General features: G+C 42.3%; 1 protein-coding gene across 2 annotated transcripts; it reads left to right on the forward strand.

Annotated features, from left to right (window-relative positions):
* Positions 1-1,548: 1,548 nt before the first annotated feature.
* On the forward strand, positions 1,549-8,477 carry LOC133871340 (uncharacterized). Of its 2 annotated transcripts, XM_062308768.1 has the most exons (7): positions 6,111-6,354; positions 6,488-6,732; positions 6,830-7,063; positions 7,190-7,282; positions 7,392-7,493; positions 7,588-8,080; positions 8,189-8,477. In XM_062308768.1, exons 2-6 carry the CDS (start codon positions 6,730-6,732, stop codon positions 7,693-7,695), a joined length of 540 nt encoding a protein of 179 aa, XP_062164752.1. In that variant the 5' UTR covers positions 6,111-6,354; positions 6,488-6,729; the 3' UTR covers positions 7,696-8,080; positions 8,189-8,477. The 2 variants fall into 2 exon arrangements, with proteins under 2 accessions (XP_062164753.1, XP_062164752.1); XM_062308769.1 differs by lacking the exons at positions 6,111-6,354; positions 6,488-6,732; positions 6,830-7,063; ... (1 more) ...; positions 7,392-7,493; positions 7,588-8,080 and adding an exon at positions 1,549-1,979.
* The last annotated feature ends 5,338 nt before the right edge of the window (positions 8,478-13,815 follow it).

Consider the following 13,815-nt stretch of genomic DNA (forward strand, 5'->3'; position numbering starts at 1 on the left):
CTAACCCTAAAAACTAAACCCTAACAACCTAAACCCTAACCTTAAAACCCTAACCCTAAAAACTAGAACCCTAAAAATCTAAACCCTAACCCTAAAAACTAAACCCTAACAACCTAAACCCTAACCTTAAAACCGTAACCCTAAAAACTAAACCCTAAAAACCTAAACCCTAACCTTAAAACCCTAACCCTACAAACTAAACCCTAAAAACCTAAACCCTAAACCCTAAAAAAAAAAACCCAAAACCCTAACCTACAAACTAAATCCTAAAAACCTAAAACCCTAAACCCAAAAAAAAAAAAAAAACCAAAAACCAAAAACCCTAAACCCTAAAAAAAGAAAGAAGAATATTAAAAAACAAAAAAGAAAAAAGAGATAGATCTTTTTTTTTTTATATATAACTTTTTTATGGTTAGGTAAACCCTAAACCCTAACCTTAAAACCCTAACCCTAAAAACTAAACCCCAACAACCTAAAACCCTAAACCCTAAAAAAAGAAAGAAGAATATTAAAATATAAAAAAGAAAAAGGTTCGAGATCTTTTTTTTTTTTTTTTTTATTACTATTTTATTTTAGTTAAACCCTAAACCCTACACCCTAAAAACCCTAAACCCTACAAATATTAAAACCTAAACCCTAAACCTTAACCCTAAACTAAACCCTAACCTTAAAACCTAAAAAAAAAAAACCCTAAACCCTAAAACCCTACACCCTAAAAACCCTAAACCCTACAAATATTAAAACCTAAACCCTAAACCCTAACCTTAAAAACTAAATCCTAAAAACCTAAACCCTAACCTTAAAACCTAAAAAAAAAAAAAAACCCTAAACCCTAACCTTAAAACTCTAACCCTAAAAACTAGAACCCTAAAAACCTAAACCCGAACCTTTTTAACCCTAACCCTAAAAACTAAACCCTAACAACCTAAACCCTAATCTTAAAACCCTAACCCTAAAAACTAAACCCTAAAAACCTAAACCCTAACCTTAAAACCCTAACCCTAAAAACCTAAACCCTAACCTTTTTAACCCTAACCCTAAAAACTAAACCTTAAAAACCTAAACCCTAACCTTTTTAACCCTAAACCCTAAAAAAAGAAACCTTAAAACCCTAAACCCTAAAAAAAGAAAGAAGAATATTAAAAAAGAAAAAAATAAAAAAGAGAGAGATCTTTTTTTTTTTAATTACTTTTTTATGGTGAGGTAAACCCAAACCCTAACCCTACAAACTAAACCCTAAAAACCTAAAACCCTAAACCCTAAAAAAAAAAAAACCAAAAACCCTAAACCCTAAAAAAAGGAAGAAGAATATTAAAAAATAAAAAAGAAAAAGGTTCGAGATCTCTTTTTTTTTTTTTTATTACTATTTTATTTTAGTTAAACCCTAAACCCTAAAACCCTACAAATATTAAAACCTAAACCCTAAACCCTAACCCTAAAAACTAAACCCTAAAAACCTAAACCCTAAACTTAAAACCTAAAAAAAAAAAAACCTAAACCCTAAAAAAAATAGGAAAAAACAATACTTTGAGTTAACTGTTTAAAACAAACATTAAACAAACAAGCACTTTATTTGCTGTAATCAAATAACATATTTCGTTTCAGACTGTTAACTCACGTATAGAGGAATATGGACAAGTCATGGATGTCAGCACCTAGGGGTACGACACAGTATAACGACGGGTGTAGAGCGTTCGTGGCATTCGCCGTTCGTAATTGTAGGGCTGCTGATGGCAAAATTTACTGCTCATGTAAGTACTGCCGGAATAACCAGCGGCACCCCCCAGATTACGTTCTTGCCCACCTGACAGGGGGGAAGGGAATGTCCACGGGATACGGTTTCTGGTATATGCACGGTGAGACTACCCTAAACCCTGCTGCTCCTGTTCGGGGTCACGACCATCCCAGTGTCACAGATACGGCTGCTCGTTGCATTGAACATGTAGAAGTCACAGAACAAGGCGGAGACCTGGAACAAGGTGGTGACATGCACGCCATGTTGCGTGACGCCTTCGGCGTGCACGAAGTAGGTGAAACCGATCATGTTGGCCAGCCCGGAGAAGTAAATGAAGGAACCTCTGCAAGGGACACATTGAAGTACCTTGAGTTGTTGAAGACTGCCGACAAGCCACTTCACCCCGGTATAAAGCACAGTAAATTGAGTGCTACTGTACATTTCTACAACTTGAAGTGCATTGGAGGTATTAGTAACATGATTTTTTCTGATATTCTTGAGCTTGTCAGTCAGTTATTGCCTCCTTGCAATGAGACCTTGCCGGTTAATACTTACGAGGCGAAGAAATTCCTCAGTTCCATGGGTCTCAGGTATGAGAAGATTCCGGCGTGCCGTAATGACTGTATGTTATTCTGGAAAGACAATAAAGACCTAGATACCTGCACCGTATGTGGAGAATCTAAGTGGATGGCTGATATACATTTAGATCAGGATGGTGAGGCAATATCGTCGAGGAAAAAACGTCCAGTGAAGGTGTTGAGATGGTTTTCACTCATCCCATGGCTACAGAGGTTATTCATGTCGGAGCACACTGCGCATAATATGAGATGGCATGCAGAAGGCCACACTAGGGACGGCGTATTGAGGCACCCCGCGGACGGTGAGGCATGGAGATCGTTCGACACTCTACATCCGGATTTTATGGCAGACAGTAGGAACGTGCGGCTTGGACTGACAGCAGATGGATTCAATCCATTTGGGAACATGAGTACATCCCACAGCACATGGCCCGTATTGCTTGTACCGTACAATTTGCCTCCTTGGATGTGCATGAAACAAACGTCGTTCATCCTGTCACTGGTTATCCCCGGACCGAGCTCACCTGGTATGGATATCGACGTCTACCTTCAGCCACTGATTGATGAGCTGTTGGAGCTGTGGGATGTAGGGGTACGAACACTAGATGCTGCGAAGATGGAGAATTTCAATATGCGAGCTCAGTTGATGTGGACAATAAACGACTTTCCGGCGTATGCAGATTTATCCGGTTGGCCTAACAAAGGTGTGAAGGCATGTCCTTGTTGCATGCATTTGACACGTTCTAAACATTTGAAGAACGGTTGTAAATTTTGTTACATGGGACACAGGAGGTACTTGCCAACTGAACATCTGTGGCGGCTGAACAGAAGAACGTTTGATGGGACTGAGGAGTTAGAATGTGCTCCTGATGTGCCTTGCGAGGACGAGATCCTCCAACAGTTGGACGGAGTTGCGTTTGGGGATGAGAACGGGGGTAAGACGAGACGGAAGAAGCGGAAGACAGGTGCACGGGGTGCTGATGATGTTGTGTGGAAGAAGAAAAGTATTTTCTTTAGATTGCCGTACTGGAAGGACAATTTACTTCGGCACAATCTTGATGTCATGCACATAGAGAAAAATGTCATGGACAATATACTTGGCACTATTTTGGACATCAAAGGGAAAACGAAGGACAACTTGGCAGCTCGGCTGGATTTGCAGGAGATGGGGTTGAGACCTAAATTGCATCCGTTCACCGCCGCAAATGGTAAAACATATATACCCGCGGCTTGTCACACGATGTCCAGGGAGGATAAAAAAAGCTTTTTAAAGGTTCTTCGAAATATGAGAGTTCCAGACGGATATGCCTCGAACATTTCACGGTGTGTTCGGATGAAGGACCGTACAATTTCAGGGTTAAAAAGTCATGACAGCCACATACTGATGCAGCAGCTTCTACCAATTGCATTGCGCCAGTCACTGCCAGACAAAGTGGTCAGACCTATCGTTAAGATGTCAGCATTTTTCAGAGGCATATGCTCGACCAAGCTAACTCAAGCTGAGATGGACCGACTGCATGGTGACGTCTGTATCACACTGTGCAAGCTGGAACAGGTATTTCCTCCTGAGTTTTTTACTAGCATGGTACACTTGGTCGTGCATCTTGTGCGCTAGTGTAGACTCGGCGGGCTCGTTCAATATAGGTGGATGTACCCGGCAGAGAGGTAAAATTTCGCAGAATATATATATATATATATATATATATATATATATATATATATATATATATATATATATATATATTTTCATGTAACTCATGGCATTAAACGGGGACAAGCCCTTAATGTTTATGTGTGTGCACCAGGAGTCTTGGGGGTTTCAAGTTGAATGTGCGCAACAAAGCGACTCCTGAGGGGTGCATTGCGGAAGGTTACATAGCGACCGAGCTAGTAACGTTCTGTTCGAGATATCTAGAAAATGCACCAACCTTCCACAACAGACCTTTGAGAAATCTTGATGGTTCCAAGGGAGCAGGAACGCGAGTTAGCTTGAACCGGTTGACGATGCATCAGATTCATCGTTATATTGTGTTCAACTCTGAAGAGTTTCTCAATTTGCGGATGTAAGTAGTGTTTACATATTGAACCGGATTCAAATGATATAATTGATAATAATTAGTTTTTTAATTATATCCGCTGAATGTAGGATGCACAAAGACGCTATTAGGCGATCATGCGTTAGGGGTCGCATCACGGACGCTCTAATTGAAGCCCAACATCATGAGTAGTTCTGCGAGTGGTACCGTGCATATGTAAGGAAATAATGGTATTTTCGTATATAATATTTACCTATGTTCAGTGTCATTTTAAGATAGGGTTCAACAATATGCCGCTATTAACCGATGTATTCTTTTAATATATGAAATGATAATATAGGTTGATGGCCTTGACGATCAACGTAGGGAGGAATTGGGACAAAAATTGGTTATGCGCAGTAAAGGGTTGAAGGAGACAGCAGTGAAGTATAACAGGTACGTGGTAAACGAAAAACTGTTTCGCACGCTAGCCCATGATGTGGGAATGAGGACTCAGAACAGCGGCGTATGTGTGCCAACCGTTGAATGCGAAACCTACTACGGGCAATTAACCGATGTAGTTGAGGTCGAGTACTACGATAGGACTACGTACGTCCTATTTAAGTGCAATTGGGCTGACCCCACGATGGACAGAGGATTCAGAGTCGACGATTATGGCTTAGCGTTTGTCAACTTCACTCACCTCGTCCACAGGGGAGAACTGCTTACTGACGAGCCTTACGTGCTTACATCTCAGGTAGACCAAGTGTTTTATGTCGAGGATGGAAGGAACCCAAACTGGGTTTGTGCCGTGAGGACTAAACCGCACAACGTGTACGATGTTGGTCAGGGGGAAGGGAGTAATGATGCAGATAATGCATATCACGAGTGTGTACCGCTCGTACTACTCACTGATGACCTGTATGATATGAATGATGAATTCGATCACGACAGGCCCGACATTGATCCGATTGAAGCTCCTGTTATACAATGATTGCTATATTTATTGTTGGTACAATTCGCTTAAACTCAAAATACTTTCTTATTTTGCATAGAGCTCATTGTATAATATGCATATTCTTTTTTAATATCAAAACTAATACGAATTTCAAATAATTTGTCTAACATTTGTTCGCAGGTTTCGATGGACCAGAGACCCCCTACTTGCGCACATCGTGCACCACGCCTACCCGTGCCTTGCACGACTACATCCACACCGGCGATGTCAACGGCACTACATACCACACCGTGGCCACACCACCCGGACGCCGTTTATAGACCATTGCCCCCGGGGACGGCGGGGATGAGCTCGTCAGATCCCGGGCAAACGAGCACAGCTGGATATTCTCCTTCTCCATACCCGCCTACGTCCACACCGGCGATGTTAACAGCACTACATACTACACCGTGGCCACACCACCCGGACGCCGTTTATAGACCATTGCCCCCGGGTACGGCGGGGATGAGCAGGTCAGATCCCGGCCAGACGAGCTCAGCTGGATATTCTCCTTCTCCATACCCGACGTTCTCGCAGTTGGGGATCACCTCACCGGGTCATATTGATCGATGGTGGGCGCGAGAGTGTCATGATCCCCCTTTACACCACCTATGCCAATCAACCCTGATAGTGAGACTCAAGATGACAGATTCCCGCTGTCACAGCGGGGGGGGATGCCTATGCAGGCTATGCAGTCGGGACAGATGTCGGCACCGGCAGGGGGCCAGGGCCCGGCACCTGGGGAGAGCCAGGGCCCGGCACCTGGGGAGAGCCAGGTGCCTATTTATGGACAGAGCCAGTTGCCGCTTTTTGAGGAAAGTCAGGACCCAGATGTGGGGGAGAGCCAGATGCCCCATGAGGGAGACGATGTGATGTTGGGTCTTGATCAGTTGGCCCATGATGTCCCCCAGAATATGCCTTCGGATGACGATCATCATGATGAGCCTCACCCGGCAGATGAGGTAGGCGAGGAGCATGCTGGCGACCCAGCAACCGAGCGCATAGCGATCGACCATATTCGGCTGATGGGTAAGTACATTTTTATACATTATTATATCTTAATTTAGTAAGTTCGTATAATATTTAAATTGAATTTTTAATTTATTAATATAATTAAGTTATTTAGTGTTAATATATTAACGTTTTTATATTTATTGACTAGGGTATAACCCAGACGGGAGCATCTATTTTGAGGTGATTAAGGACCCAGAGAGAAATTGGGTGCTCCCGAGGGGGAAGAAAGTTGTGTTGCAGTACAATGCTGCAACACAACCCGTGGGATGAGCATGCAATCGTTATAGACGGGCTACGGGCAAGCTTTTACGGAGCGGGTCCCACATTCACTTGCGGGATGAATGGGCAAAGGTAGATAAGCAGATTAAGCGGGCTCTGTGGGATGCCATAATGGTATGTGTATGAAACTAATATATGTATTTAGTGAAATTAAAGTTAAGATTAAGTTTTTGTTGAACTGCTAAAATTATTCCTTCAATTGAATGTGCAGCAAGAATTTTATGTACCCGTATCCGTCGACCAGCGCCTGGCACAGAACGAATTCTGGGGTGATATGGGCCGTAAGCACCGTTCGTGGAAGTCGAAGTTGAGGACCCAGCTAAATATTCGAGACAGTGACACGCCATTGACAAAACGTGCGAAAATGCCAGATACGTTTTTTGATAAGTATGACCAAACGGATGTGGAGGACGTACTGCACGAGTGGTGCACAAAAAGAAATCAGGTATGTAGGTCTTTGAATGTATTACTATAATGTTGTGTTTTTTTAATAAACAGTTCATTTAATCATAGCACATAAGTAATTAAGTGTGTTAATTCTTACATTTTTTTCGGAATGTTCAATGCAAAGGCGAGGTCTGAACGAATGAAGCGGCTGCGGGAGCAGAATGACATCCCCCTTAGTCTGGGGTCCAAAAGTTATGCCAGATTTAATCACGATAAGGTATGAAACAATATGTAAATGTTTTAATTCTTATTTGTGCGTAATTGTTCTTTCTTAGCATTAAATGAATATCCAATGTTTGTTATATATTTATACTGTATGGCGACAGGCATCTACATCTGGCACGTCCCCCACTCACGCCGAGTCGTTTGTTAAGACGCACACAAGGAAAGACGGCACTTATCTGAACGAGCGGACACGGGACCTATGCGTATGCTACTGTTCTATGTTATTAATATTTATTAGTTATGCGTGTGATAAAGTATTTATTAATTACCAGTGTATTGTATGTTGACAACGTACAGGAGCGGATGACACAAAGTTTGTCCACTGATCCTGCTGCCACGGATCCCGTCTCATCAGATACGGTGCGTTGGGCACCTGGCGACGCGTACGAGCAGGCAGTTGGGTGACCCGAGTATGGGGGTAGGGTTCGGCAGGTTGGGCCGAACGTTACTCCTGTTCGCTGGACTTGTTTCTCGTATAGGGCCCGCACACGGGGGGGACCGGCCGAGGGCACGTCTCAGGATTGGGCTGCCCACAAAATTGCGGAGATGGATATCATGTTACGGGCCAAGAGAGAGAGGAATGACGGGTTGGAGGGCATAGTGCGGGTCAAGAGAGAGCGGGCTGACAGCATGGAGCAGCGCATACGACAGTTTGATGCTATGGAGCAGCGCATGCGACAGTTTGAGGCCTTCATGTCCTCTACAGGATTATCGTTCGTATGCCCTGGTGCTCAGCAGTCTTCACCTGCACACGTAGGTAGTACGTCATCTGTTAGTAGTGCGCCTGCAGGTATGGTTCATATTATGTATACACTTAGGTTTATTTTTAATTTGTTCTCATTACTTGTTTAAATTTGCATATAATATTATATAGGTTAATTATTTTTATTACTTGCAGGTAATGCGACAACGGTTGGTCCGTTGTCGCCTATTGGACAATTGCTGAGCCAACAATCCCCTCTCGGGACTCCATCGCCCGTTACACCATCTCTTGCGGGACAATCGCCGGTTGGTGAGTTCACGCCCGGGACTACACCTCATGATCCGCAGCGACGTCCTCCAGATTTGTAGATATTTTGTGTATTTTTTTTTTTGTTAGTAACGAATAACTTTATTAGATCAAGATTTTCAAATTTGTTGATATTGTTCTGTAAGTATTTGTTGTTAGTAACGAATACATTTATTAGTACATGATATTCAAATTTTTAAATATTGTTGTTTTGATTAATTTGTATAATTTGATTTTGTGATATTTTTGGATAAAATAAATTTGGAGAATTTTAGTTAAAAAAAAAAATATATATATATATATATATAAAGAAATTAAAAAACAGAATTAAATATTAAGAAAAAAATTTCACAGTTGGCTGCGTGTATTAATGTACGCGCGGCCAACAGTTAGCCACGTGTATTATTATACAAGCGGCCAATTGGCCGCGCGTATTTTAATACACGCGGCCAATTGTGCAATTAGTGTCACCCGGATCCACCACGTGTATTTACGTGGCCACTTGCACGTGGCCAACAGTTCGCCACGTGTACAGTGACCGTACACTTGGCAAACTGCAAGTGGCAAAAAACAATTTTTTTTGTAGTGGTAACTAAAACATCGACTCATTAATCCGAATTCAGCCAATGCTTGAGACACATGATTCTCTCCCACACCATTAATTTCTACGTCACATGGCCAATTTCATGCCAACTAGGCCATGTTTATAATCAACCCATGAGGCATGAGCCCTAAACTTCAAGCATATGCTAAAAATGATGAATGTGCAGGAACCGATTGTAAGTTGTTGAGGGCAAGTTATTATAAAAAAACAACTTATAGTCAGATAAAATAGGCTTTTGGTCTTTTTTTTTTTTTTTGGATGAATCAATGCCTTTATAAACCAAACTGATCAACAGAAAAGATCACTCCAATAAACACTGGTTACAACAAATAGCCAAGATAGCAAACTCTCTACACAGCAAACTAACCCCCTAAACAAATTACAGCACATCCAGCAAACAAAGGAGAACTAAATCAGAAAACAAAACAATAGCATTATTACAAATGCCACTGCTGAGCAAGACTACCCGAGATGTTCTTCAACTTCCTACTAGACAGAACACAAGTTCTAACCTCCCCTTTAATCCGAGCAATAAGAGCTTCTTCAATTTATAGGAGTATTTCCATAACAAAGGCCATTCCTCAACCTCTATAGATGGTATATAGTTGTTGCCAAACAGAGCTTACATAGTATTGTTTGCAGACTTTTACCCTTCAAATTGCAGCTCCAGACCAACACTTCATCCCAGTGCACACAAGGGTTAAAAATAAAACAATCAGCCATCAAATGACGCCAAACTCGTCTACAGAAACTACATTGGAAGAACAAATGATCAATCGATTCCTGCCATCCAAAACAGAACCGATATAAAGAATTTTCAGTAAATCCCCATCCACACATACGTTCTTTGGTAGTAAGAGCATTCCTACAAACAAGCCATAGCACAAAAGCATGTCGAGGAATGGCTAACGGAAACCACACAACCTGCTACCAAGGGACCTTATGGGCTTTATTCCGAAGAGAATTCCAAGTCTCCAAACAAGAGTAGATTTAGGCTTTTGGTCTCTTCTAAGAACTTTGTCATATTTTTAATTATCACAAGCTATTTTTAAAATATTTTACTTAAGCATTGAAATCATTCCCAACCTACGTACTGGCTAGCCCTCACACAAGCTCCGATCCTTTGCTTAATTTTTTCCTCTTTTGTAGATGCTTCCAATTGATATTCCCGCACTAGAAAAAATGTTATAACAATTTGCATGTCGTCGTATATATATATATATATATATGTGTGTGTGTGTGTGTGTGTGTGTGTGTGTGTGTGTGTGTGTGTGTGTGTGTGTGTGTGTGTGCGTGCGTGCGTGCGTGCGTGCGTGCGTGCGTGCGTGCGTGCGTGCGTGCGTGTGTGTGTGTGTGTGAGAGTGAGTTAATATTGCTCCTTGACAAAATCCAAATTGTTGAAATATATGGAAATATATTATTTTCCATATTTAGTTGATATTGTAATATTCTGTATTTATGATGTGTCGTAATCAAATCATGGAGATTTGATTACCATATTTGATGAAGATTTTATTACCATGCTTATATTCACTTTAAGCCCTACAAATAGGGACCTTTGTATTGTAGATTGTAAGATAGAAATTAAGCACAATGTAGTCCATAATATGCTTCCGCTCTTTCTTCTCCCTCTCTCTCTTATTTTCCCCATTTATTGTTTCTGTTCTCCAAATTACTTCAACATGGTACTAAAGCAATTTCAACATGGTATCAGAGCTATACAAATAATTTCAACATGGTATCAGAGCTATTATGTTTTCTATCATGGTATCAGAGCCATCTTTCCTAGGCCTAAACAGTTCCGCCACACATCCACCGTCAAGAGTTTCTGTCTTTGAAACTCCACCCCTCCAAAGTCATCTAAACACCTTGCTACCAGCTCCAATCCAAAGATCTGCTTCTCAGCCGCCAATATCACCACCATCGCTCATGTCACGCGCCGCCACGCACCGCCCAAAGATTCTGCTTGTTCAACCACGCATCACCACAGTCCACCAACCACATCGAAAGTCATGCCATCAGACAGATCTTCCACCGTTCGTCCCAAATATGCCCAGAAAACCTCCTTCCGACGATCCACACGCTTTCACGCGCCTCCAGAAGTTCCTGCAGGTTCCTCAGGCGCTCCCATGCGCCGTCGCCGTCCACCACGCGCCGCCCTGTCAGCCGTTTTCAGAAGCGGACACCACCATCGTGATCGGAGGCTGCCAATCTAAACTATTGTGTCAGCACGCGTCCCAAGTCCACCACACGCGCCGCTCCAGTGTTGCTGTGTGCGTCCTAGCTCCTCACGCACCATCACCTTACGCCATGCGCCACCTAATTCCGCTGCTTTTCAGATAACTCTCAGCGCCCAGATCGGAGGTTGCCGATCTGCCTCGCTGCCTCCAGCACGCACCTCTACCGCCTCAGACGCGCCGCCACGCGCCCGTCCAGCCTGCTCCAGCCAGTTGAGCTCACAGCAGCTCCTTAGTCACTGCTCCCAGCCCATGCAGTACACGATCTTACCGTGGTCCCTGCTGCACCAGATCTGAACCCATCCAGTGGGTTTCCAAAAAAAAAAAAAAATCAAAATCAAAATCAAAAGAGGCCAAGTTGCCCATATTTTGGTCATTGACCCACTTTCAACCAAGCGCTGCCACGACCACCGGATCCTTGTTCGGATGCTGCCGATCTACTTGACGCAGCCATGAACGCGCCATCAACTCCATTCCACGAACCACCGTTTTCAGACACGACCACCAGATCCTTGTTCGGATGCTGCCGATCTACTTGACGCAGCCAACCTCAACCAAGCGCTTCCACGCGCCACTTTGCCACATCTTCTTTCGGCCCACAGTCAGCCCGCAATCGGTTCTAGGCCCATCGCGCCTACCGATTTGCCACATCTTCTTTCGGCCAGCAATCGGTCCTAGGCCCATCGCGCCTACCGATTTGCCACATCTTCTTTCGGCCCGCAATCGGTCCTAGGCCCATCGCGCCTACCGATTTGCCACATCTTCTTTTGGCCCACAGTCGGCCCGCAATTGGTTCTAGACCCATCGCGCCTACCGATCTGCCACATACTTCTTCTTTCGACCCACAGTCGGCCCGCAATCGGTTCTAGGCCCATTATGCCTACCGATCTGCCTCATACTTTTCTTCTTTCGGCCCGCAATCGGTTCTAGGCCCATCGCGCCTACCGATCTACCACATACTTCTTCTTTCGGCCCGCAATCAGTTCTAGGCCCATTATGCCTACCAATCTGCCTCATACTTTTCTTCTTTCGGCCCACAATCGGTTCTAGGCCCATTACACCTACCGATTGTGTTTCAAAAAAAAAAAAAAAAAGGTTTCTTTTTCAGCTTCAGGCTCCAGTCAGCATTCGCCAGTCTTCACCACCAACTGTCACTTGCCACCCGTCAGCCTTCGCCAGCCGCTTGTCTCCTCCAACAGCATCCGTCAGTCTTCACCACCGGCCTCCGGTTTCTATTTTGCAAACTCAAGCTTCCAGAATCTTCCACCTTGAGTTTGAGGGGGGATGTTGAAATATATGAAAATATATTATTTTCCATATTTAGTTGATATTGTAATATTCTGTATTTATGATGTGTCGTAATCATGGAGATTTGATTACCATATTTGATGAAGATTTTATTACCATGCTTGTATTCACTTTAAGCCCTATAAATAGGGACCTTTGTATTGTAGATTGTAAGATAGAAATTAAGCACAATGTAGTCCATAATATGCTTCCGCTCTTTCTTCTCCCTCTCTCTCTTATTTTCCCCCTTTATTGTTTATGTTCTCCAAATTACTTCAACATGGTACTAAAGCAATTTCAACATGGTATCAGAGCTATACAAATAATTTCAACACAAATGTTGAATACTTGATCGAGGAGTGCCCAATACAATTGTGGTGATCAAACCATCAGGCATCAATAATATTCCCTGATCAGGATCTGCGTATCACAACACTCGAGGCTCGCCTCCTACGGATGTCCCGGCCAGAACATGGAAGCTAGCTCTGCTACAACAAAACCATGAAATTAATCATGCAGCATATATATCCAACTAAAATAAATAAATTGGTAAGATATTATTTTTTGTAGAAAATTTATTATTTCAATAAAAACCTTATAATTATACAATTATCCGCTACGAGTTTTCATATTCTGAAAGCATTGCATGTATAATCACTTTATCACTAATTCTATCAAAAGATATTTCTCAATATATTTCTCAATAATTAAGACTACTTTAAGTTAAGTGAGAACGCAATTTTTTTAATAGTTTAAATTTTACAAAGGGTTCTTGTAATTGACCCCACGTTTTTTTTTTTTTTTTGGTGCAACTATGAAAGGGATTCTCATAATTGACCCACGCATATATGCATAAATTTTTTTAGTGGGTGCAATAGTAAAAACAAAAATTCACAATTTTAATTATTATTTAAATAGTGATTTCCCTTTGCCCTTGTCAACATACAGTTTTGACAGGAGCCCGGCCACCTCAAATAATTTCAACCTGTCAACCAACTCGCATAGTTTGTCGAAGTGATTTCCTTTTTTCTAATTTGCCTAGCCTATTTTGTACTTGCATCCATTATTATATTCTAGTATTAATTTACATCCCGAGCTCACATTTAAGAAAGAAAAACAAAAAAAAATCAGATCCCAACAGAAGATTGTCATGGTCCATAAAATATGGGAAATGGGACCCTCTCACTTGCGGCGCCCTTGCCTTCTAGCTCTAAGCAGAAAAGCCGTAACCTTACGTTTCTTCTGCTGCCTCGCCATGAACCACTCGTTTAGTCGTTCCCATTCTCTTATCCAACATCGATCTTCCTAAACCACAATTAGCTTCAAGGAAGTAGAGTATATATATATATGCATGTACTTCTTGAAGACGTCCTTTAGAAATTAAGGAA

The sequence above is a fragment of the Alnus glutinosa genome, chromosome 6 (assembly GCF_958979055.1).
Source record: "Alnus glutinosa chromosome 6, dhAlnGlut1.1, whole genome shotgun sequence".
Taxonomy (NCBI): domain Eukaryota; kingdom Viridiplantae; phylum Streptophyta; class Magnoliopsida; order Fagales; family Betulaceae; genus Alnus; species Alnus glutinosa.